Source organism: Ambystoma mexicanum, chromosome 4q (genome assembly GCF_040938575.1).
Source record: "Ambystoma mexicanum isolate Mex_15411 chromosome 4q, UKY_AmexF1_1, whole genome shotgun sequence".
NCBI classification, from domain to species: domain Eukaryota; kingdom Metazoa; phylum Chordata; class Amphibia; order Caudata; family Ambystomatidae; genus Ambystoma; species Ambystoma mexicanum.
The window spans coordinates 1,017,597,303-1,017,620,496 of record NC_090928.1 but is presented as its reverse complement, the minus strand read 5'-3'; the positions used below and the strand labels follow the sequence as shown (position 1 = coordinate 1,017,620,496).

The 23,194-nt window shown below is 45.5% G+C and overlaps 1 protein-coding gene across 2 annotated transcripts in view; it reads left to right on the top strand.

The window, feature by feature from the left end:
- GPATCH2 (G-patch domain containing 2) overlaps positions 1-23,194 on the top strand; it is a 1,007,975-nt gene that overhangs the window by 672,468 nt on the left and 312,313 nt on the right. For both annotated transcript variants that reach the window (XM_069608577.1, XM_069608578.1), the window contains exon 8: positions 19,472-19,542. In XM_069608577.1, coding sequence (XP_069464678.1) covers positions 19,472-19,542 — 71 coding nt within the window. The remainder of the gene's footprint in view (positions 1-19,471; positions 19,543-23,194) is intronic.

The window sequence follows — 23,194 nt, the reverse complement described above, 5'->3', positions numbered from 1 at the left end:
ACAACTTATCATTGGCCAAGCTCTCCTCTCTCCCTTGATTGGGGGAAGGAATGGAGTGTCATCAGGCATCAATTTTATGGACTACAGAAAGAACACTCCACTTGTCAATTTGCACACAAATCTATTTTTGATCCAAATACATATTTATCTATGTACCATTTTTCTAATATTATATGTCCAGTTAACATATTTTCTGTAGCACCAAACCATCTGATCCCTGTCTTTGTAAGATGTTGTGTCCACTTATGACAGAATTCTGCCCTTTTCATCAAGAACACAACCTATACACTTTTCCAGAATTTACACAAACATGCACAAGGAATATGGGCATCAGATGATAAAGTGTCAGATTTTTAACATACAGATATTCGGAGTAATACCTTATTTTCCGCTACTACCTCCCAGAACATACCACAGAGTCCTAACACCTCTTAAAATGTGCACAGAAAAATCACAAGAATAATGATATTAATTATATGATTTTGACAAGTCCGTACTATGAATTATCCATCTTTTTAAAATTATGCTCTGGCCCAGAGGGGTGTGGTTTCCCAAGGCACATGGTGGAATTTCTGGTTTGTCCACTTCCTCCAACTCAGGTTGCTCACAGAGGCACTGATCCTCCCAGTTTCTTCCAAGAGGAAGCCATTTATGACCCCCCCTAATTTAACATTTGCCTGAGCCAAGGAAAGCTCGTTGTTCTGTTTCCCTGCTCCCAGGTGCTCCTCCCCTGATTCAGTCAGAGAGGTGTAATCTCCTTTTGGTGGGAACAGCAGAAGGCAGCCAGGCCTGCGAATGCAGTTGCTGGGCAAGTTTCAACTCCTGTCGGGGTAGTTGCTGGGCAGAATTCAATCTCTTCAAGCCAGGCTTCAGCTAAATGTCACTTTTGTTCCAGTTTTCTACATTCAAATCAAACTTACAATTTTTACACATGCAGCTAGAATGCTGATTCTAAGTTCAAAACTATGACCTTTAAACAGTTGCAACCTATGTGACACTCAAAAGTAGGTCAATCATTTATTTTAAACATTTCGATTTTAGTTTTTTTAAATCCAATTTCAGTTAAGCTGCTGGCATCCACAGCTCAGCCAGTTTTGTTAAAAACATTTTTTTGGGCTCTTCATCTTTCCAGATTTTGTATGCACACAAGACTACATTCTGCCAAATGTCTGCTGGTGTTCAGTGAGATTTTTGAATATCTTGCAACGTTTAAAATAGGCATTTTTATTTTGCATTTCAGAGAAACAAAGGTGATCTCAAAGCGCTTTCTGAGCTAACGGGCACTGCTGTTTTTCCTTTGGCACCACGTTTCACTCATGACGCTTCTGGCCCACCACGCTCGCACTGGTGGGTGGCAGGTTAGGCGACCATTTTGGTGTGCGCAAAACTGTGCGGTTTTCCTGGATTCTTGCGCAAATGTGGGCTTTTCAGCCATCTTGGATTTTCTAAGCCCACAGCACCAAATGTTGCAGCATAATAACTTGAACGTGGGTCAAGACACCCAACACATCCATGGGCCAACAATCACCTAAATGTATCACTAACCACTAATTTAAGGACTTGCCCTCAAAAGCCCTGCTATTTGACAGCTGGAACTTATTCAACAGTAGGCATCTACTCTTTCCTTGCTAGTTTAACCAGAGCAAGAGCAGCCCACTGACCTTCATGTATCATAAAAACATAATGTAAGGTGAAAAATAAATCTGGTTCGCATAATCTCAACAATAGCAAATGGGACATTTGTTGAGCATGAAAAGGATGGCCTACAAAAAAATCACAATCCAACTCGCCATACCTCAGTCAGTGCCTCATATTATTCATTAACATTAACAACAATTACTAAAGCACAGTCCTCATTCATGTAATGAAACACTCCTGAAATACTTTCTTTGGACAACTGTGTGATGACTGGAAATCGTGACGCAGTAACAGACGTCTTTGCTGATCAAATCCCGTAAATCAAGACACAGATTGAATCCACCATCTTTAACCCAGTTATCTCTCAGATCCCATACTGGATTGTATAATAATGGTCAAAATGTGGACCCCTCTCAGTCGGCCTGATGACAATTAAATGGACGATGATTCACCCATTTCTGTTAAACAGTTTTTTCAGTAATGACATAAAAGATTGTTCCGGACGCTGCTTTGCAGTGGTGTTCAAAGTTTCTCATTTATATGGGAAGAATTTTTGAGTGTGCACTGGCTTGTTGTATCCGGAGGGGTAAGGCCCCATGTCTAGGTTGCTGGTTTGTGGGTGTTTGTGAATGTGTGTTTTTCTGTGCAGTGTGTCTGGCTCTTTGGACATGTGTGGCACTTGGGAGGTATGTGGGAGAGGAGTAGGGGTGATTAGTACAGTGTCAAACCTCAGAGTGCAGCTAGATTTCAACACAGCAACAAGATTCAAAGGGCAGCAGTACCCTATTCCCTCTAATGGCTGTACCCAAAATGCACCTAAATTCAATATAGTGGCTATATTCAGAAATGTACCAACGTTAAATGGAGGCAAGGCTAAAAAATGCACCTAATTCAATGCAGGCTTGTTGTATCCGGAGGGGTAAGGCCCCATGTCTAGGTTGCTGGTTTGTGGGTGTTTGTGAATGTGTGTTTTTCTGTGCAGTGTGTCTGGCTCTTTGGCCATGTGTGGCACTTGGGAGGTATGTGGGAGAGGAGTAGGGGTGATTAGTACAGTGTCAAACCTCAGAGTGCAGCTAGATTTCAACACAGCAACAAGATTCAAAGGGCAGCAGTACCCTATTCCCTCTAATGGCTGTACCCAAAATGCACCTAAATTCAATATAGTGGCTATATTCAGAAATGTACCAACGTTAAATGGAGGCAAGGCTAAAAAATGCACCTAATTCAATGCAGGGGCTGTGCTCAAAATGTACCTAGATTCAATACAGTGGCTATGTGCAAATATGCACTTCGAGATTGAGACATTGAAGTGGATGGCACCAATTGTTTTGGCAAGGAAACAAGATGAATGATTGAGGATATGCGTTGACGTAAATGATTTGAATGCCAGTAACTGGGTGGACAGACACCCACTTCCAAATAGTAATGAACGTTTGACTATAATGTGACAAGCATCGTAGTTCTCAAATGTTGACTTATCATCTGCATACCATCAAATAGAACTGCGTAAATTGACTTGTCATTTGAATTTGTTTGTTACACCATTTGGGGAACATATGTTTCAATGGATGCCATTTGGGGTTGCATCAGTAGCAGCTGTGTTTCAGTAACTTATGCATTAATTGTTTAGCATGTTTGCTGCAGGAAGTTATTTTCAAATGACGTATCAGTATAGGGAAAATCGGAATTGGAACATGGCCACAGGATGCATCTAGTACTAAAGGTGTTAAAGGCAAAGTGTTTAATGGTAAAAATAATTAAATGCCAAGGGAAAGTGCAAAGTGTTACTTATTTGGGACATTCTATTGATAACCATGGAATCAATCCCGAAGATGGTTTAGTGAAGGTCTTGAATCATACAACTGCTCTTATATCTAAGAAAAAATTAAGATCATTTTTAGGAATGGCTGAAGATTATGTTCAATTAATTCCAGGGTATGCAACTTTTCACATGAAGGAATTGCTAAATAAAAAGTAAAATTGAATTGGTCAGAGGATTGTGAACCGGAGGTTGACACTGTAAAGCAAGATGTGGATGAAGCTCCATCACTGTCAGGATCCACAGCCCTGTGCATCCCATCGACAGAATCCCCCTGCTGAAGGAAGATCGTGCCGAGGTACTGCCCCTGCCCTGCCTGGGCTACTGCCTGCAACCTCTGGTGCAGATTTGCACCCAAATACCTGTATGCCCCTCTCAGGAGCGCACGCTCCGACAAAATCAATATTGAAAATGTCGGGCGCGATGCAGCCTGAGAACGAGGCTGTGCATCTTATGCATTGCTAGGCAACGCGTGTTTATTTTCATTATTAACCCCAACATCCGCCGGCAGGCGGAAGAGCCGGCGGCCACATCTAAGGCCTCTATAAGGCCTGCAGCCCTGTTTGCCCCTGTTTGCACCAGGAGCACTGATCTACGTGCACCCCCTAAATAAAAAAAAACTTGCTCCGTCTCTCTGATTGAGAGCCACCCCGCCTCAGCTGATCGCTTCCCGAATTCTGCCGATCGAACTGGCCTGCTACTTATGGAAGTACTTCTACTAACAGCCCCACTGCTCTTCCTATACTGTCTGCGTGATCCATGAGCTGACAAACTTTACACAAAGCTAGCATACAACATTTCCCTTCTAAATACAACTATCGCGCTATAGTGCACGGACTTCAATACCTACTTCTGAATGCCTCCATGCAACCATCTTACCACGCACTGCTGTTTCATACCTTACTGAATTAGCCTACTGCACCCTATTAGATTTGTCTTATGGGACTAGCCTACCTCACACTGGTGACTATGCTTTTTGGGACTAGCCTTCTGAATATGCCCACTGTATTAGCCCACTATATCTTCCATTAATTGTGCCCATTGTGCCTGACAGTACTAGCCCACTGTGCCTATTTCTGAACTAGTCTGTGTAGCCCTGTTGTAGCCCACTCTGCCTATTCTTGAACTAACCTGTGTAGCCCTGTTGTAGCCCACAGTGCCTACTTTGGAACTAGCCTGTGTAGCCCTGTTGTAGCCCACTGTGCCTATTTTTGAACTAGCCTGCGTAGCCCTGTTGTAGCTTACTGTGCCTATTTTTGATGTAGCCTGTGTAGCCCTGTTGTAGCCTAATGTGCCTATTTTTGAACTAGCCCTTGCAGCACTGTTGCAGCTCACTGTGCCTGTTTTTGAACTAGCCTGTGTAGCCCTCTGTGCCTATTTTTCAACTAGTCTGTGTGGCCCCGTTGTAGCCCACTGTGCCTATTGTTTGAACTAGCCTGTGTAGCCCACTGTGCCTATTTTTGAACTAGCCTGTGTAGCCCTGTTGCAGCCTACTGTACAGCCCTGATGTAGCCCATCAATGGAGAATGAGATGGCGTGGTGGTCTGACCATGCGGTTGGTTCATTTTTAATGATGGAGATGGAACAGTTGTGATCCGCCAGCCAGTCCAAGGTTCTGCCTTTGTTATGTGTTGGGGCTGTGATCCTGTGCTTGAACCCTAGTTGCGAAAAAGTGTTTTCCAAGGAGAGTGCATTGGCGTCATTAGGATCACCAAGGCCCAGATTGAAGTGCCCTAGTAGGATGACTTGAGATCCTGTTTTGGTGTTAGTGGTCAGGAGGCCGGATATCTCTTCCTCAAATGAGGAGATGAGGCCTGGAGGTCTATACATGAGGTGCATAAGGATGGTTTGTGTAGTGGAGAGTTGGAATTTAACAGACAGGAGTTCAGCAGACCGGAAGCTTGACGGAGGGGTCAATCTAAGGCCAAGGGTTGTTTTGCTGATAGAGGCTACTCCTCCTCCTTTGCCTGAGTCCCTGTCATTCCTTAGTATAGAATAGCCCTCTGGGATGGCAAGGGATAGTGCTGGGCCCGATGCTTGATGCAGCCAGGTTTCAGTAATAGCCAGGAAATGCAGGATGTTGGCGGATATGAGGTCTGCGATGTCCAGCGCATGGGCGACCAGTGAATGGGCATTGATGAGAGCACTTTTGATCAAAGGGTGTTCAATTATGCCGATGGGGACTTTTGGTGCGTTGACCAGGATTTGCGAGGGGCTGGCTTGAACTTGGTTATGATGAGAATGGTGGGGAAGGGAAGACGCAACTAAATACCCCTCCGGCTACTGTCCAGCAAATCTTCACCAGGAATAACCGTAACATCACCCTGCAGAGCCTTCGAGCCCTTATCCACAACATCCTTGCACCCGCAAACTACTCCAACTTAGATGTGGCCTAACTTGCTGACCTCTATAATAAAACACTTGAATCAGCAGTAGATATCATCGCCCTTATCAAACTCACTAAAGCTAAATCAGTAGCCCACTTGAACAAATGGTACACCCCTGAGCTCAAAATCCTTTGGAACGCCAAACGAGTGGCAGAAGCCACCTGGAGAAAAACTCCCAACCAGGCCAACAAAACACTATTCACGGTAGCAGCCGCCACCTACAAAACCTCTATCCTCAGGGCCAAAAAAGAGACTTATGACAACAGAATTGAGAATGCCAAATCTAGAACAAAAGAGCTCTTCATCATCCTCGGGGAACTCGAGTCCCCATCCACACCTTCAGAAACCTGCATGAAAGATGCAGACTGGTGTGAGAGGATCCAAAAAGTCTTGCCGCCATCCTACAATCCAGAATTGAACAGAAAAAGCTCAGCCTAGCCAAAAAAGCAAACCCTTCACCACCTCCCACCTCTAAAACTCCAACATGCCCACCCTTCTCTTTCACCCCGGTGTCAACGAAAGAAGTGGAAGGCATCATCAAAGGCCTCAAGCCATCCAGATGCCAAGGGAACTCCTGCCCATCCATCATCCAGGAAGGTGCCAATGATCTAGCCCCTTTCATAACAGCCCTAATCAACGCCTCCTTCAAAACTAGCTCAGTCCCCAGCAGCCTCAAGGAGGCTTGGGGCATGCCCCTTCTAAAAAAAAAAAAACAAACCTAGACCCCAACAACCCAACCAATTACAGGCCAATTACCACCGTCCCCTACATCCTAAAGATTTTAGACAGAGTGGCCTACTTGCAAATCCAGAAGCACTTGGAAGAGAATAACCTCCTGAGCCTTAGAAAATCTGGCTTCAGACCAAGGCACTGAATAGAGACAGCCTTCCTGGACCTAAAAAAAAATCCAGATGGATGAGGCAAAGGATAAGGGCAATCTAGCCATTCTCCTGCTGCTTGATCTCTCGGCATCCTTTGACCTTTTCGACCATCAGATCCTCACGGAACATCTGACAGCCTCAGCTGCTTTCCCTAGCCAGGCAACCGCCTGGGTCCAATCCTTCCTAGCCAACCGAACCACCCGGGTATTTTCTCCGGGGGCTTCAGCCCTCCTCATCCCCATCCTCTGTGGCGTCCCACAAGGTTTGTGCGTCTCGCCGACCCTATACAATATCTTCACAAAGCTATTGTTTGACCACCTTGATAACCTGGGCGTCACATACACAAGTTATGCTGACGATATCCAGGTTCTCATCACCCTATCAGGTTGTTATGAAGAAGACTCCATATGGATAAACAACCTTTACCTGGAGGTCCAAGCCTGGATGGCAGAACACGGCCTATTCCTCAACGACGAGAAAACTGAGCTCCTCCTCATCAGCTCCCAACCACAGCTAAACAAACTGGACCTCTGTTACGCTTCTATCAACATGGACGGTAACCTAATCACTGTGGCCAAAGAAATGAAAACTTTAAGGGTCTATCTAGATTCCACACTCTTGCTCAAAAAACAGGTGAACACTACAGCCTCCTCCACAGCTTATACAAATAAGCTCATCAATGCCTGCAAATCTTTCCTCTCGCCTTCCTTCCAATTGCATTACACTAGCCAGAGCGCTAGTGCTTTCAAAAATGGACTATTGCAACACACTCTTTCTTGGCACTGCAGAACGCAACCTGAACAAACTGCAGTTGCTTCTGAAAAATGCCCTCAGAGTGACTCTGAGTATCCCGCGGCACTCTCACATCTCCAGCTTTAGACAAGATGCCCACTGGCACCCTGTTCATGACAGAATCACCCTCCTATCTCTCGTCATAGTCCACAAATGCCTCTCTAATGACGCCCCAACTACTTGGCAGACAAGTTCAACAAACACACCTCAACCAGACCAACCAGAACGCCGTACTCTGACTGCCTAACCATCCCCCAATTCTCCCTAAAAAAAGCAGGCTTCTCCAGCTTCCCGGTCCTAGCTGCCAAACAATGCAATGCTATACCGCTGAACCTTAGAGCAGAACCTTCTTTCTGGACCTTCAGAGGAAAAGCGAAGTCCTGGCTCACCAACAAGAACTCCACCTCTGTCTGACACACTAATTAATGCACTCTTTTCCTATGTCTGCCTTTCGACCACCAGTAACCCGGTCAACTGCACTTACTGTTATTATCTTATTTGTCTATATTCTGCTGTAACCTCCGCCAAGTCTCCGGCGCCCAGTTACCTCAGGGTTCGGCGCACGGTACAAATAAATAAACTCAACTAAACTAAAACTAAACTGTCCACATTTGATGTTAAGGACAAAACAGTATTAAAAGTTGACACCAGTGCTGTGGGTGTTGGTGCTGTATTATCCCAAAGCCCGGAGAGGATAGGCCAATTGCTTTTACATCAAGAGTTTTAAGGGATACAGAAACAAGATATTCAGTTATTGAAAAAGAGGTGTTGGCAGTATTTTGGGCTTCTAAAAATTGTCATAATCTTGTGGCGTTTCCCTTATGTTGTAAGGACAGGCCATGAACCACGTGTTCAGGTTTTGTCTACATTTCACCACTAATTGCCAGATCCAAGATTATTAATTACTTGTGGAATATGTCCCCGGCCAGAGAAATGCAGTTCCCGATAGCTTATCCAGGCTGCCTGCACAGGAAAAGGAGCTGCCAGTGGAAGCAGAAGGGGCACAAGTAACATACGTGATACCCGCTGTGGATAATAAAAAGAATGGTGGAAGGAAAGTGAAAGGGGCTCAGAGGTAGGGTTTGAGAGAGGGGTGGAAGAAAGTGGAGAACAGTGTTGAAGGCAAGAAATACACATTAGTGTTGGATGAATTAGCAGAGTGTCCATAGTGAGTTACACAAGGTTATAGATCCCGTAGCATTCAGAAAACAGTTAGTTAAATTGCCCATGATGAACATTTGGTAAGAACAATTACAAAAAAAGGTTATTTGAGTCATACTGGTGGCCGGTCATGATGTAGAACAAATGGTGTGAATAAGTGCCAAGTGTGAGGGTGCAGCCCCTGCACCTTTTCTAAGTACCAGATGAAGTGTCCTGTAAAATAGCTCTGGTCACCATTGGTCCATTTGAGGTGTTAGTAGTGCCAGATAACTTCTGATATTAGTGGACAATACATCTAGGTGGATAAATGTTGCCTCCGTACAATCTGTGACTACAGGCAAGATCATAAAATGCTTGCAGATGGTTTTTGATATTGAAGGAGTGCAAGTGCAATTTGTGTCTTGTGAAATTTCAGCTTTTCTAAAGAAAATAGAGACTTAACACCATAGAACTGCTCTGTACAGCCACAGTGCCAACTGTTTAGTTGAGCGTATCAACAGATTCATCAAGGAAGTGGTGCAGTAAGCTCTAGCTAGTAGATTGGATTGGAGAACTGTGCTGGCGGAGGCATTCAAGGCACATAGCCACACACCAATTAGTCTTAGAGGGTGTAGACCTATTGAATTGTTGAGGGGTAGGAAGCCATGGTGTAAGTTGAGACCTACATGGCTAGGCAGAGGTGTACAACCTAAGATACATTTAGGGGAAGTACTGCAGAGAGCAAGGGAGAGACAAAGAGAACTGGCATAGAATCATACCAGTAGATTTGGCAGGGGATGCCAAGTTCAAGTCGGAGATATAGTAAGGGTGAAGAGTACTAGGTTTGTGAGGAACCCTGGAAGGTAGTAGGTGTAGGAAACGGATATGTGAAATAGTTATGCACTGTTTGGAGCAAGACTAGAATTGCTATTCAAGATTCATAAGGGGCATGGTGGGCTGATGATGTGCCAAATTATTTTATGGGAGAGGAGTAGAGCTGCATGTAACAGTGAGTTAAGGGTGTGGGTGGAATGCAAAGGATGTGAGGTGGGGAAAGACATGGGAAAGGGAAAAGTGGCTGACAAAGTGGTGGCCAGCAAAGTAGTTGAAATGCTATTTCTGTTGATGTTGCATGATAAGAGATGTGGGAGGAGAAAGTCATCAGATGTTCTAGAAGAGTCAAACCGTTACCAAATAATTTGAACAATTATGTTTGTCGCTAGAAATATTAGTTGTATTTTTCCATTAGTTATATTGTTTTCTATTTTCTTTATTCTTATTTAACTTTGTATCTTTTCAGAAGTTGAAACAAGGGCGAGAGGTGTGTTGTAGTGTAATACATAGGTGTGATACATGGGTTATACAAAACAGTTCTAATATTCAGTTCATGTGCATGAATGTTTACCTAGGCACTGTAAATTGGCTTTCATGGAACCTTTTTGGTGTACTTGATTGTCTGTTTGGTTAGTGGCTTGAGGAGGTGACTATGGGGTGCTTGTAATAAACATACTCACTTCACACCGGTATCTGTGTGATCCCTGCCGCACCTACCACAGAATCCCCACGTGAAGATTTGACTACACCTCCCTTGAAACCAGAGTCCCAAGTGCTGGCTGGTTATAAATGAATTAAACAATGTAATAATGTGACTGGATTTGTTTCAGAACCTACTCTGTTAGCCTACATAACTGAAGAATGGATCCAATGGGGTCTCTTCTCGTACAAGGGAGGAACATAAATCGGCTGAGGCTCATACAGAGAGAAAGAGATCCATTCTGAGGGCGATAACGGTAAGCCAGAGCTGGAGCGCAGGAGAGAGGACCGATCCTAGGGGCAGTGCCACGCAGTAGGCATGGTTGGCGGAGGAAACTCGGAGCCCATGGTACGCTGCCAAGTCCAGGAAGGTGGAGCGCCAAAGCAGATCAGGACCGCCAAGGGAGCTCGAGACAGCTACACACAGACGCAGCAATCCGGTGTGTAGCGGATCCAACAGTGAAGTCCTGTCGGTGTAACGCTTACCTGATTCCCGCAGAGGCGCCGGTCTTGACTGGGTGAATGCCGTATCTTCAAAGGTGATGTGTAACACACGGTTGCCTCTTTGGGCTGGACCTCTGTGCACTGTATGTCTGACTCGAAGAGTAAGATGTCTGCAGATAGAAAAAATGGGATTAATGAACTGGGGTTATTGGGTGCCTCTCTCCTCTTCCCTTTCTCTTCTCCTGTAGAACCCCAAAGGTTAACGCCCTCACCTTAGGTAAGTGAACGCCGAGCTCTCCATCTGCCTCGGGGCAGGGTGCCGTAACCAGTTTCTTCACTGGATAAGGGTGCAGGCCTCTTGACCTCAGAGGACTGCTATCCGTCCTTAACTGCACGAACGGTAAGTTCTGGGCACTTCAAATGTCTTAAAAGTCTTTAGTAATGATGTCTCTTGTTTTGCAGGGTTCCGGCGATGGCGGATGGCGGGCTGATGAGAGTTGAGGATCGAACCCGCGTGAGGAATAGAAGCGCCTGGAAGCACGTAAGTAAGCGCTTGTAGCCTGCTTCACGATGCGCACTAACTGTCCCTTTTATCTTGCAGGTACAAGTTCGGAGCTTTAGAGAAGCTGAAGGGTGCTGGAATACCCACTGGATTCGGCGTGGGAAGGAGTAATGGCACGTGAGTAATAAAGTTGCCCAATGTCTTTAAACGCACCTTCTTTTGTCTTTCAGATGCGGGATGCAGCGCCGAAGGCCTCCGGAGCGTGCGAAGAGCTGGTAAGCTTTTGTCTTTCAGATGCCGGAATGCAGTGCGAAGACCTCTGGAGCATGCGAAGAGTAGGTAAGCCTTCGTCTTTCAGATGCCGGAATGCAGCGCGAGGCGTTGGTGACAGCCGATGGACCAGGTAATAGATGCGCTTCCACTGAAGACCGTAGTGCTAACCTGTTCTTTCTTTGTCTTTACAGGTGCTGCTGAAGACTGGATTCCAGGATGGTAAGCCTTTGTTCCCTTAGGCCCAGGATCAGAAGCAGAAGACACGATGAGCGTTCTGCTGCAGAGAATGCAGAATAACGCAAAGCAAGATTCATCCATCGGGTGTGGTTTAAATAGCCTCCTGTAGTGCTTAGGTGTCTCCTTCCACAGCCACGCCTAGGTAAGAAAAGAGTTCCTGCTTTCCAGAAGAGTTCCAGTGTTCTGAACCTAGGGAGTGGCTCCTGCCCCACCCAACAGGAAAAGTAGTCCCAAACAGAAGAGGATCAGGGGTTCAACTGGCAGGTAAGTAAGCAGCATGGTCTGCTGCAGGTATGTCCACCCAAGCATTATGAGCCCGGCACTTCCAGCGGTGGGGCTGGGCATCTTTATGAGCCTGGTGCCACTGGCGCCAGGACAGGGTCCAAAAGGTCCCAATTGGGACTGGCTGGCACTCGGAACCGGGGTTATGGGTCTGCTTCCAAGGAAGTCGGGCAAGTCCTGATCTTTTGGAAGCAGAGATCATGACAGCACCCCCCCTCAAGGCCCCTCCCAAACCGGGCTTCTCCGGGGGTTTGGGCTTGTTAGGAAATGTTCGATGAAATCTTTTGATTAGACGAGGCGTGTGGACATATTCTGCAGGTTCCCAGGATCTTTCTTGGGGACCGTAGCCTTTCCAGTCAATCAGGTAAAATAGTTTAGATTTGGAGATCTTGGAATCCAGGATGCTTTTGACTTCAAACTCGAGTTCTCCATCAACTAGAATAGGTTTTGGAGATGTAGTTAGTCGGGTTTGAGGTTGCACGGGTTTTAATAGAGAGACGTGGAAGACCGGATGTATCTTCATGTGAGGGGGCAAGTCCAACTTGACCGCTACTGGATTTACAATGGTAGTGATGGAATAGGGACCAAGGTATCTTGGGTTGAATGTGCGTGGTCCTTTTAGAGGTAGATATTTGGTGGATAACCAGACTTGATCTCCTACTTGATATTGGGGGGCTTCCTTCCGATGTTGGTCTGCTCCTTTCTTGTATTGTTCTTTAGCCCTTTGAAGGAGAGAAACGGCTTCCTTAAAGGCTTGGGTGATTGTAGAATGCAGGTGGTCTACTGCTGGTGTTCCAAGATCTTGGAGTGGATCCAACTCCGAGGTTCGCGGGTGACTACCGTATAACAGAAAAAACGGGGTCTTCCCAGTTCCCGAGTGGACAGAGAGTTATTGTAGGCATATTCGGCTATCCAAAGGATATCTTTCCAAGTTTTTTCAGTTTGTTGTAGCATGCAGCGCAAATACTGTTCCAGAGTTTGATTGGTCCTCTCGGTTTGTCCGTCGGTTTGAGGGTGGTGGCTGGTCGAAAGTCTCACATCAATTTGAGCCGACCGACAGCAACTTCGCCAAAAATGAGAAATAAATTGACTACCTCGATCCGAAATTAGAACTGAAGGAAAACCGTGCAGTCGGACGATGTTTTCGAGAAATTCTCGGGCCAGAGTTGCTGCTGTTGGTAAGCCTTTGAGTGGAATGAAATGCGCCATCTTGGAGAATAGGTCCACGATTACTAGGATCGTATTGTATCCGGAGCATGGAGGTAGATCGGTGATGAAGTCCATAGAAAGCGTATGCCAAGGGCGAGGCGGGATGTCAATAGGGCGTAAGAGGCCGGCTGGTTTTTCCTTTTGACTCTTGTTTTGGGCGCATACTCCACAGGACATTATAAAGTCTCTGATATCTTTTTTCCAAGACGGCCACCAGAAGTAGCGCTTGATCTTTTCCGAGGTCTTGGTCATACCGGGATGTCCTTCCATTAAAGAATCGTGATAACAAGAGATTACCTTTTTCTGTAAATCTGTGCTGGGCAGGTATAACCTTTCTTGGAAATATAATAGGTTGTCCTTCACCGTAAAGTCCTTTCCCTGCAGATGCCAATTCTGTATGTCTGCTGGAGTTACCAGTAGCCTGGCTTTATCCTTAACTTCCTCTATGGATTGTGTGGCGATTACACCTAGAATTCTTTGTTCGGGAATGATAGGTACAGGTTTAGGATTGATCAAATGTTCTTCCACTCACATCCGAGAAAGGGCATCAGCATTACCGTTTTTTGTACCAGGTCGATAGGTAATTATGAAGTCAAACTCGGCAAAGAATAGTGCCCAACGGAGTTGCCTAGAGGATTGAGCTTTTGCGGTTTTCAAATATTGCAGGTTTCGGTGATCTGTAATCACAGTAACGGTGTGTCGGGCCCCCAGAAGATAATGCCGCCAAGCCTTAAAGGCGGACTTGATAGCTAGAAGTTCCTTATCAGTAATAGTGTAATTGATTTCAGGAGGCGAGAATTTGCGGGACCAAAATGCCACGGGATGCAACTGATTGGTTACTGGGTCCTTTTGTGATAGAACTGCCCCCATGGCAAGGCTCGAAGCATCAGTTTCAACGATGTAGGGGAGTTATGGGCGAGGATGTTTTAAGATCGGTGCAGAGATAAATCTAGTCTTCAAATCCTGGAAAGCTTGTTCCGCCTCGGTAGACCATTCAAAACGTTTGTTTTTCTTTAACAAGGCGGTGATGGGCTGGACTATTCGAGAGAATTCGGGGATAAACCTGCGGTAAAAGTTAGCGAAGCCTAACATGCTTTGAACACCTTTTACGGAGGATGGCGATGGCCATTTGAGAATTGCATCGACCTTCTTTGAATCCATACGCACTCCGCTAGGTGATAATATGAATCCCAAGAATTCAACTTCAGTCACGTTGAAAACACATTTTTCCAACTTAGCGAAAAGTTTGTGTTGCCGCAATCTCTCGAGGACCATTTTCACGTGTTTCCGATGTTCAGTTTCCGATGAAGAATAAACGAGGATGTCGTCAATGTAAACAACAACACACACATCTATGAGCTCTCTGAGGACATCGTTCATAAAATATTGAAAGGCGGCCGGGGCATTGCAAAGTCCGAAGGGCATGACCTGATATTCAAATAGCCCATACTTGGTGCGGAAGGCCGTCTTCCATTCATCGCCCTCTTTTACTCGTACCAAGTGGTAGGCTCCTCTAAGATCCAGCTTTGTATATATGCATGCTTTTCTGACTTGGTCCAGGAGTTCAGGGATCAAAGGTAATGGATATCTATTTTTGACGGTGATCTGGTTCAGGGCGCGATAATCTATACAAGTTCTAAGGTCCCCTTCTTTTTTTGGAACGAAGAACAAAGCTGAGGTAGCAGGGGACTTGGAAGGGCGAATAAACCCATTCGCTAGGTATTGATCCAGGTATTGTCGGAGGTGAAGATTCTCAGGCTCGGTGAGGGCATACATTCTACTACAAGGAGGAGTAGATCCAGGTATCAGGTCTATCTGGCAGTCATAAGACCTATGAGGAGGTAGAGAGTTAGCCTGATCCTTCCGGAAAACATCTTGGAATTCTAGGTATTCAGGAGGTAACTGGGGAGCCTCCGAGGAAATTGCTGCCAGTGCAACACCAGGTCGAGGGTGACAAGTAGAGACACATTCTGGAAACTGAACCGTTCTTGCTCGCCAATCGATCTGAGGATTGTGCTTCTCTAACCAAGGAATTCCTAGAATAATCTGGAACTGAGGGGCCTTGATCACATCGAACACGATCTTCTCATGGTGTCCATCTTGACTTACTAGCATCACTTCTTGGGTGGTATGCGTTACTGGTCCGGAGGCTATCTCCGTACCATCCACCGTAGTAATGACGTCCTTTACAGCCTTTGGACAAAGAGTCAGGTTCATCCTCAAAACCATTTCATGATCCACATAATTGCCGATGGCACCGCTGTCGACGTAAGCTTCAATCGCATGTAATCGATCCGGATGTTCAGGGCTAATGAGGACCATAGGTATCACGAAATGCGAGGTCACAAAACTGGTTTTAACGCTCGGCAAGAGGACCTCTATTCTTGTCGGGCGAGGTCGTTTCCCTGCTCAGAGTTTGTGACCCTGGTAACTGCAGCTCCTACTGCCTTCTTGGCTGGTTTCACCGGACAGTCTCGAAGAAAGTGCCCCGAGTTTCCGCAATAGAGGCATAATTGCAGCTGTTTTCTCCTTTCCCGCTCCTTTTGTGTTAGTGGTCCTTTCAGGCCCCCTATTTGCACGGGTTCCCCGGAGTCTACTCCTTTGGTAGGAGTTGGTGGTTTGGAAAATACTCGAGCATCAAACTTGGAACAATCGGCCTTCCTGTTCTGCAGTCTGTGGTCGATTTGAACGACTAAGTCAATATAGTCCGAACAGTCTTGCGGGGGATTCACTACTTGGGCGAACACATCTTTGAGCTCTCCACGTAGACCTCTATAAAACAGCGTAATCCTTTTGTCCTCAGGCCATCGAGTTTCCACTATCAGTCTGTTGAAAGACGCAATATAAGCCAAAAGGTCTTGATTACCCTGTCGCAATGAAAGGAGCTCATTGTCCAAGGCCTGCCCCTGTGAATGTCTTGCAAACAGTTTTTCCATACTGAGCTGAAAAGCTTGAAAATCATGGAGAACCGGATCATCTTGATTAACTAGAGGGATCGAGCAGTCTGCCGCATTGCCACTAAGGTACGAAAGCACGAAAGCTACCTTAGCTTGATCAGTTGGAAAGGCTGCTGGCCGGCATAAGAAGTGCAACCGGCACTGATTAATAAATACTGCAAACCTCTTTGGGTCACCAGAAAATCGTTCGGGCGGAGCCAGAGGTACATTCCCAGGTAGGTTGATCTGCACTGGGTTCGTAGAGGATGTTGAAGGAAGATTTGCCCCTGATGCGGGTAACGGAGTTTGTCAGGCTTGTGACTGTAGCAATTGTCTAGCGAGATCGTCTGTTCGCTCCTTGGAAATAATCAGTTCCCTTCTTAGAGCATTCGTTTCCTGACGGGCTGCATGCACTTCTGCTCTTAGTTCCCCAAGTAACTGGGCTAGCTGGTCGGTATCCGAGGTTTCCATAGCGCCTAGGTGGGAGTTTTGCGGTAGGCTTTGCGTTCTGTAACGCTCACCTGATTCCCGCAGAGGCGCCGGTCTTGACTGGGTGAATGCCGTATCTTCAAAGGTGATGTGTAACACACGGTTGGCTCTTTGGGCTGGACCTCTGTGCACTGTATGTCTGACTCGAAGAGTAAGATGTCTGCAGATAGAAAATATGGGATTAATGAACTGGGGTTATTGGGTGCCTCTCTCCTCTTCCCTTTCTCTTCTCCTGTAGAACCCCAAAGGTTAACGCCCTCACCTTAGGTAAGTGAACGCCGAGCTCTCCATCTGCCTCGGGGCAGGGTGCCGTAACCAGTTTCTTCACTGGATAAGGGTGCAGGCCTCTTGACCTCAGAGGACTGCTGTCCGTCGTTAACTGCACGAACGGTAAGTTCTGGGCACTTCAAATGTCTTAAAAGTCTTTTGTAATGATATCCCTTGTTTTGCAGGGTTCCGGCGATGGCGGATGGCGGGCTGATGAGAGTTGAGGATCGAACCCGCGTGAGGAATAGAAGCGCCTGGAAGCACATAAGTAAGCGCTTGTAGCCTGTTTCACGATGCGCACTAAATGTCCCTTTTATCTTGCAGGTACAAGTTCGGAGCTTTAGAGAAGCTGAAGGGTGCTGGAATACCCACTGGATTCGGCGTGGGAAGGAGTAATGGCACGTGAGTAATAAAGTTGCCCAATGTCTTTAAACGCACCTTCTTTTGTCTTTCAGATGCGGGATGCAGCGCCGAAGGCCTCCGGAGCGTGCGAAGAGCTGGTAAGCTTTTGTCTTTCAGATGCGGGAATGCAGTGCGAAGACCTCCGGAGCATGCAAAGAGTAGGTAAGCTTTTGTCTTTCAGATGCCGGAATGCAGTGCGAAGACCTCCGGAGCATGCAAAGAGTAGGTAAGCCTTTGTCTTTCAGATGCCGGAATGCAGCGCGAGGCGTTGGTGACAGCCGATGGACCAGGTAAGAGATGCGCTGCCACTGAAGACCGTAGTGCTAACCTGTTCTTTCTTTGTCTTTACAGGTGCTGCTGAAGACTGGATTCCAGGATGGTAAGCCTTTGTTCCCTTAGGCCCAGGATCAGAAGCAGAAGACACGATGAGCGTTCTGCTGCAGAGAATGCAGAATAACGCAAAGCAAGATTCATCCATCGGGTGTGGTTTAAATAGCCTCCTGTAGTGCTTAGGTGTCTCCTTCCACAGCCACGCCTAGGTAAGAAAAGAGTTCCTGCTTTCCAGAAGAGTTCCAGTGTTCTGAACCTAGGGAGTGGCTCCTGCCCCACCCAACAGGAAAAGTAGTCCCAAACAGAAGAGGATCAGGGGTTCAACTGGCAGGTAAGTAAGCAGCATGGTCTGCTGCAGGTAAGTCCACCCAAGCATTATGAGCCCGGCGCTTCCAGCGCTGGGACTGGGCATCTTTATGAGCCTGGTGCCACTGGCGCCAGGACAGGGTCCAAAAGGTCCCAATTGGGACTGGTTGGCACTCGGAACCGGGGTTATGGGTCTGCTTCCAAGGGAGTCGGGCAAGTCCTGATCTTTTGGAAGCAGAGATCATGACAGTCAGTCCAAACCAGAGGAATCGAAGAGGAAGACCCCCAGCAGAAAGACATCTGCTCTGCGTTTCCGCAACGGAAGGAGAAGCCACCTCCCCCAATTAACAATGCCATGGAGAACCAGGTACGCGGCTAAGAGAGAGAAGCAAGAGGAGGGGGTGAGGGACCGAGATAGCCCCCCAAGGGGGGTGAGATTGGTATGAAGTACAGAAGGCCTGATAGGCCAAATAGCCCAAGTGAGGCTGAGCCACAAGATACCCCACGAAGATGTGAAAGCAATAGGAAATCCAGGTGGCCAAAGAGGTTGGATAGCCTACACAGGGCAGAGAAATCTGCCCAGCTGGGACAGGCTGAAGAACCAGAAGGCCCACACAAGGCTAAGCGATACAGTAACCTAGGATGGATTGAAACACCCCGCAGGGTTGTGGTGACCAAGCAATAGACGCTGAATTTCAGAATCTGATGTATTTATCAAGTAGCTGATTTTCAACACCAGTCACTCTAAATGAGGAACAAACTCTTTTAACTGACATGGGCATTTTAGTGGAGGTCTAGTCAACTTTTCTTGGAAAAGAGGCACAATACAGTACTCATTTTTAGAACTGTACCTGCAGGCCTGAAAGAGAAATAAAGACACAATTGGGTTGGGACCAGAAATGGGGGTGGGGGAGAGAATGATTCCTAGGCTAAGTTTGTTTCCTCTGCTATTAGGGGTAGGGTCCATTAACAGGAGAGATTAGGTTCAGACAGAGGACTGAGATTTTTTTATAAGACACCTGACAAGCACCAGTTGCTTAGGGAAAACATCACCAGAGTGCAGCGACGGGTGAGGCATTCTTTCCTTCAATAGAAACTTTAACATTGAACCTGGGACCTGAAACTGAAAGATATTTTCTCTGTTGCTAGAGTTGACCTAGTTGTCGATCCTGTCTGAGGCTTCACGTTGTCCACTTTTTTAAAGATGATGTTCAGTGTGGATAGAAAACCATTGAATACAGGTAGTAGCACAAAACTAAATGGCAAAGTAATAATATTCAGTGCCCTTCTAAAAATTATGAATATACTGTATACTATGGCACTTAATTCCCTGCTTGTTTACGATATGGGCAATATCTTAGATTGAACTCGTGCTATGCCCATTGTATCCTAGAGCAGATCATGGCACATCTTTTATATGTTCTCCAATGACCGGCAAACCATGTGAGAGATGCCAGCGTATGCCACCACTATTTACCCACGATTTGTTTAAAATGATCAGTACAAAGCATGTTCAAACAAAACCACTCAATGGTAAATCAAAGCAATTAAAAAAAATGTGGTGTAAGTTTGTGACTTTTTCTTTTTCTGGTTTATTTCCTCAGCTTCACTTTCTCCGGGATAACCGATCAGAGAAGATTTATAAGAAAAACTGCTCTGAGAAAACAGCTAGCAGGTAAGATACATGATGACTGTCATTTTAAAAAAATAAAATATTGGGTTTCAATGTAATAGGCAAACAAAGACTTTTTTTCAGTATGGTGTAGAATGTGATTTTGGCAGTGGAATGATTGTATCTACAGTCTGGAATGTCTTGGACAGATCTATTGCATGCACAGCCAACCCTGCCCTATCAGCCGCACAACATGACTTTAATATTACCAACAAGACTGTCCACAGGTCTGGCTGTAGGAGAGAAAGGAGCGGGGAAGAGGTAGAAACCAACATGGCTGTTCATCCACCGGTGCCTACCGTAGTGTAGGTAACTGGTATAGTTTCACATGCAGCATGCTCCATTAAGAGATATATTCAAAGAAATCTAGGCCTGTCAACAGTTTGCATCACCAGGTGTAAATGATACTTGCTATGATTCATCTCAAGATTTTGCAGCACCTCAGTTACTAAGCTAAATAGGCAGTTTGTTTGCAAGTGGTAGAAAACATTTGAAAGGAAAACTGGAGCCAGTGTAAATGAGAAATGGGTGTAGTGCTCTGAATGTTCTTCCAGCCTGTGGTTAATCTATTAACAGGATGCACATAGGAAGCATGAGTGATGATGAAGCTGGCAAACCTGGTATGTCTGTGTTGCGTCTTTTCGGCATCAACTGCCCACAGCCTGGATGTCTGATATAATCTACAAACTCCAAACAACCTGATAAATGGTTGCCTCAAATGGGTCATTAGAATTGGTGCTCCCTCTAGTTCTGAAAAGTTCTGAAGAAAATCGGAAAGAGCAGCTGGCCAACCTATTCTACCGACACCCCATCAATGAAGAAGCACAACTCTATCATTGAGGATTCAGTCTGCAAACCTTTCATCCATTTGTGGTCTAGCTACTACAGTTCCAGAAGCCTGAGGGAGAAACGTTTGCAGACAAAAAGGCACTGTGCTGTGTGCCGGGCTTCTGGGGAAGCAGTATCCAGACCTTGGGAAGAGGAGGCAGGTGGAGCTTGCAGCAGGTAAATTGGGGGGGGGGTGGGTGGAAGTGGGTGTAATTACCACATATCTTCCATCGAGGAGATCTTGGATCTTCCTGACCTAATTTTGTTAGAGGACTCAGAGCCTTCTAAGGACACATATAACCTTCCAAGGACAGATACAGCCTTCCAGACACTACACTAACGGATAATCCATCGCCAAATCGAGACATGGGAAATCCGTTATAGTCATCCATAGGGCAGTAATTACAAAACATTATTTCAGAGTTCAAGTGTCAGTGGGCACATCAGGAGTTGTCGGCTCCCACCAAAAAGCAACACTCACCAGACAAGTGACTCCACCTCGATCGGTCATGTCACTTGTTTTTGAAAAGCAGCTGGTGGCTGCTGATCCATAGAAGAATGCAATTGGGGACCCGAACCATGACATTTGCTATGAGGAAAGCCCAATTGAAGATGAACCTTAAGAGTCGTGAATTGCTACAGGAGTCCCTACAGGAGGTTGAGTGAGAACACTTCATCGTCCCTAAACAAGGAAAGCACAATTGTCCAGGCAGATCATGCCCTCCTGATAGTCTCTCCTTTCATACTATGTCCGCCAAGACAGACAAGTTGTTTTACCTGTCAATTATCCACTGAAGAGAAGCAATTTTTACCTTATGGCCATCAAAGCCAACCCTGGCAGCCTACCATTACATACTCCTTTTAGGCATGATTTGGGAGACTTGAAAAAGGATTTGAGCTTTAAAATGTTTCTCTTGGTGCCCACAATCATGGCATGCCTCTAAAAGGAGTACAACACCCTGAACTCCAACACGCTTTGCCTGCAAGGGCACATGAAACCAGACTCTCATCACTCTGGCTGTGCAGCTGTCAGGCTTTTCCTCAATTGACCGTGGAAGACTAAAGGAAAATGGTGCAAATGGCAAAATGATGTTCAGCATTTTAATAGTCGTAGAAGGCACAAATATCAGAGTATATTATAATCGTTAAAGTGTCTAAAATCCAGGAAAAAACACAAAATTCGGAAATGTCAGCTGGTCCGCTAAGATGGTAAGCAGAAATTTCCCAGCATTCACAAGACTGTGAGAAGGAAGTATTCCATGGCAAAAGGAGCTCCGCAAGGAACGCCAACGAAGAAACGCTAAACTGAGCCTGTTCCGACTAGAAAAACAATCTAGCAGTAGCGATTCTCTGGTCATGGCATACGCAGCATGCCGCCAGCCTTCTGGGAATCGTACACCTCACTGGGTTTGCAATAGTGCAACTCCAACCCCCGCAATGACGCCAGGACTGGTTGGGAAAGTACACTTTTCTCACCCCATAAGGAGTGATACAGTAGGGGTGAAAGAAACCTACAGCTATGAAAGTGGTTCAGGCTTCCTTATCCAGCCTCCCCATTGACCCACCCACCCTGGACAAAGAAGGCACAAAATTAGAAGCCATTTACAGAAATGGCAAACATGTTAGCAATGACAGTTCGCGAACTTAGGCGCAGAATGAATAAGTAGTTGTAGCAACTACCTGCAGACCTGCAAAAGCAAGCATGGATGTAGTTAAGGAATCTCTGTTGGCTTGGTGTTTCACAGCAGACTCAGTGTTTTAGCAACTTGGACACAGCGCTCTTTTGCTTAGTCAGGATTGGATATAGGTGCCCAACATATGCCAGAAGTGCAGGCCCAATTCTAGCATGTCTTTCGAAGGAAATGACCTCTTTAACAAGAGAATTGATGACCACATAAAAAGCATACCATCAGATACTGCCACTGTGTGGGTCAAAAGCTCCATCCATGACTAGCACAATGGGGTATTTTGAGGGGGCAACAGCCGGTTCATGTCATCAGCTTTTAGGACCTATATCACCAGACGTTCTGTAGGATGTTTTAATAAATCGGCAACCAGTTCAGGGACATTTTCTACCCACACCCAATCAGGCGTGCACAATTTTTATTTATTGAATAACGTTTTTTTTTTTTAATGAACCTGGGACCCCCAATTTAACTATATTGATTCCCTAAAGTCTCCCCTACCTTTTGGAACAAGAAACAGAGTTGAATAGAAGATATATCTATTAATACAATTGAAATAATAAATCAATTTAAATGTCAACAAATTATACATCTATGAAATTCCCATATCAATAGTTACTCCCAAGAAGAAGAATCAGTACACTAGTCAACTCAATTTTCAATGATCATTTACCGAAATAGAGATTTGTCTAACAAACACATCACAACCTGTATCTTTGATTCTCCCTGAGTGCATGTACCATGGAAATATAATACCAGAGAGTTCAAAATAAAGCTTTCATATGATGAAATCAAAATTAAATCATCAGAATATGCCTTGCTATCGCTACATATTTTGAATAAACAATAACATCTCCCCGCTACCTAATAGACATGTGGGCATCTCAAACAGCATTCCAGAAACTCAATTTAAAAGACAGGTTACTTAAAACTCCCACATTTCAATTGCTTGCAAAATTTACTTTTAACGTGTATGTGTTTTGGATTCCCTTCATTGATGTTTCTATTGTGTTAATGTGTGAAGTGTACATTGGTCATTTTCAAAGGACTACATAATTGTGGACTCTGCTTGGTGATGTAACCAGGAAATTTCTTCAGTTGTTTTATTTTTCTAGGTTATGTCCACAATGATCTATCCTTTT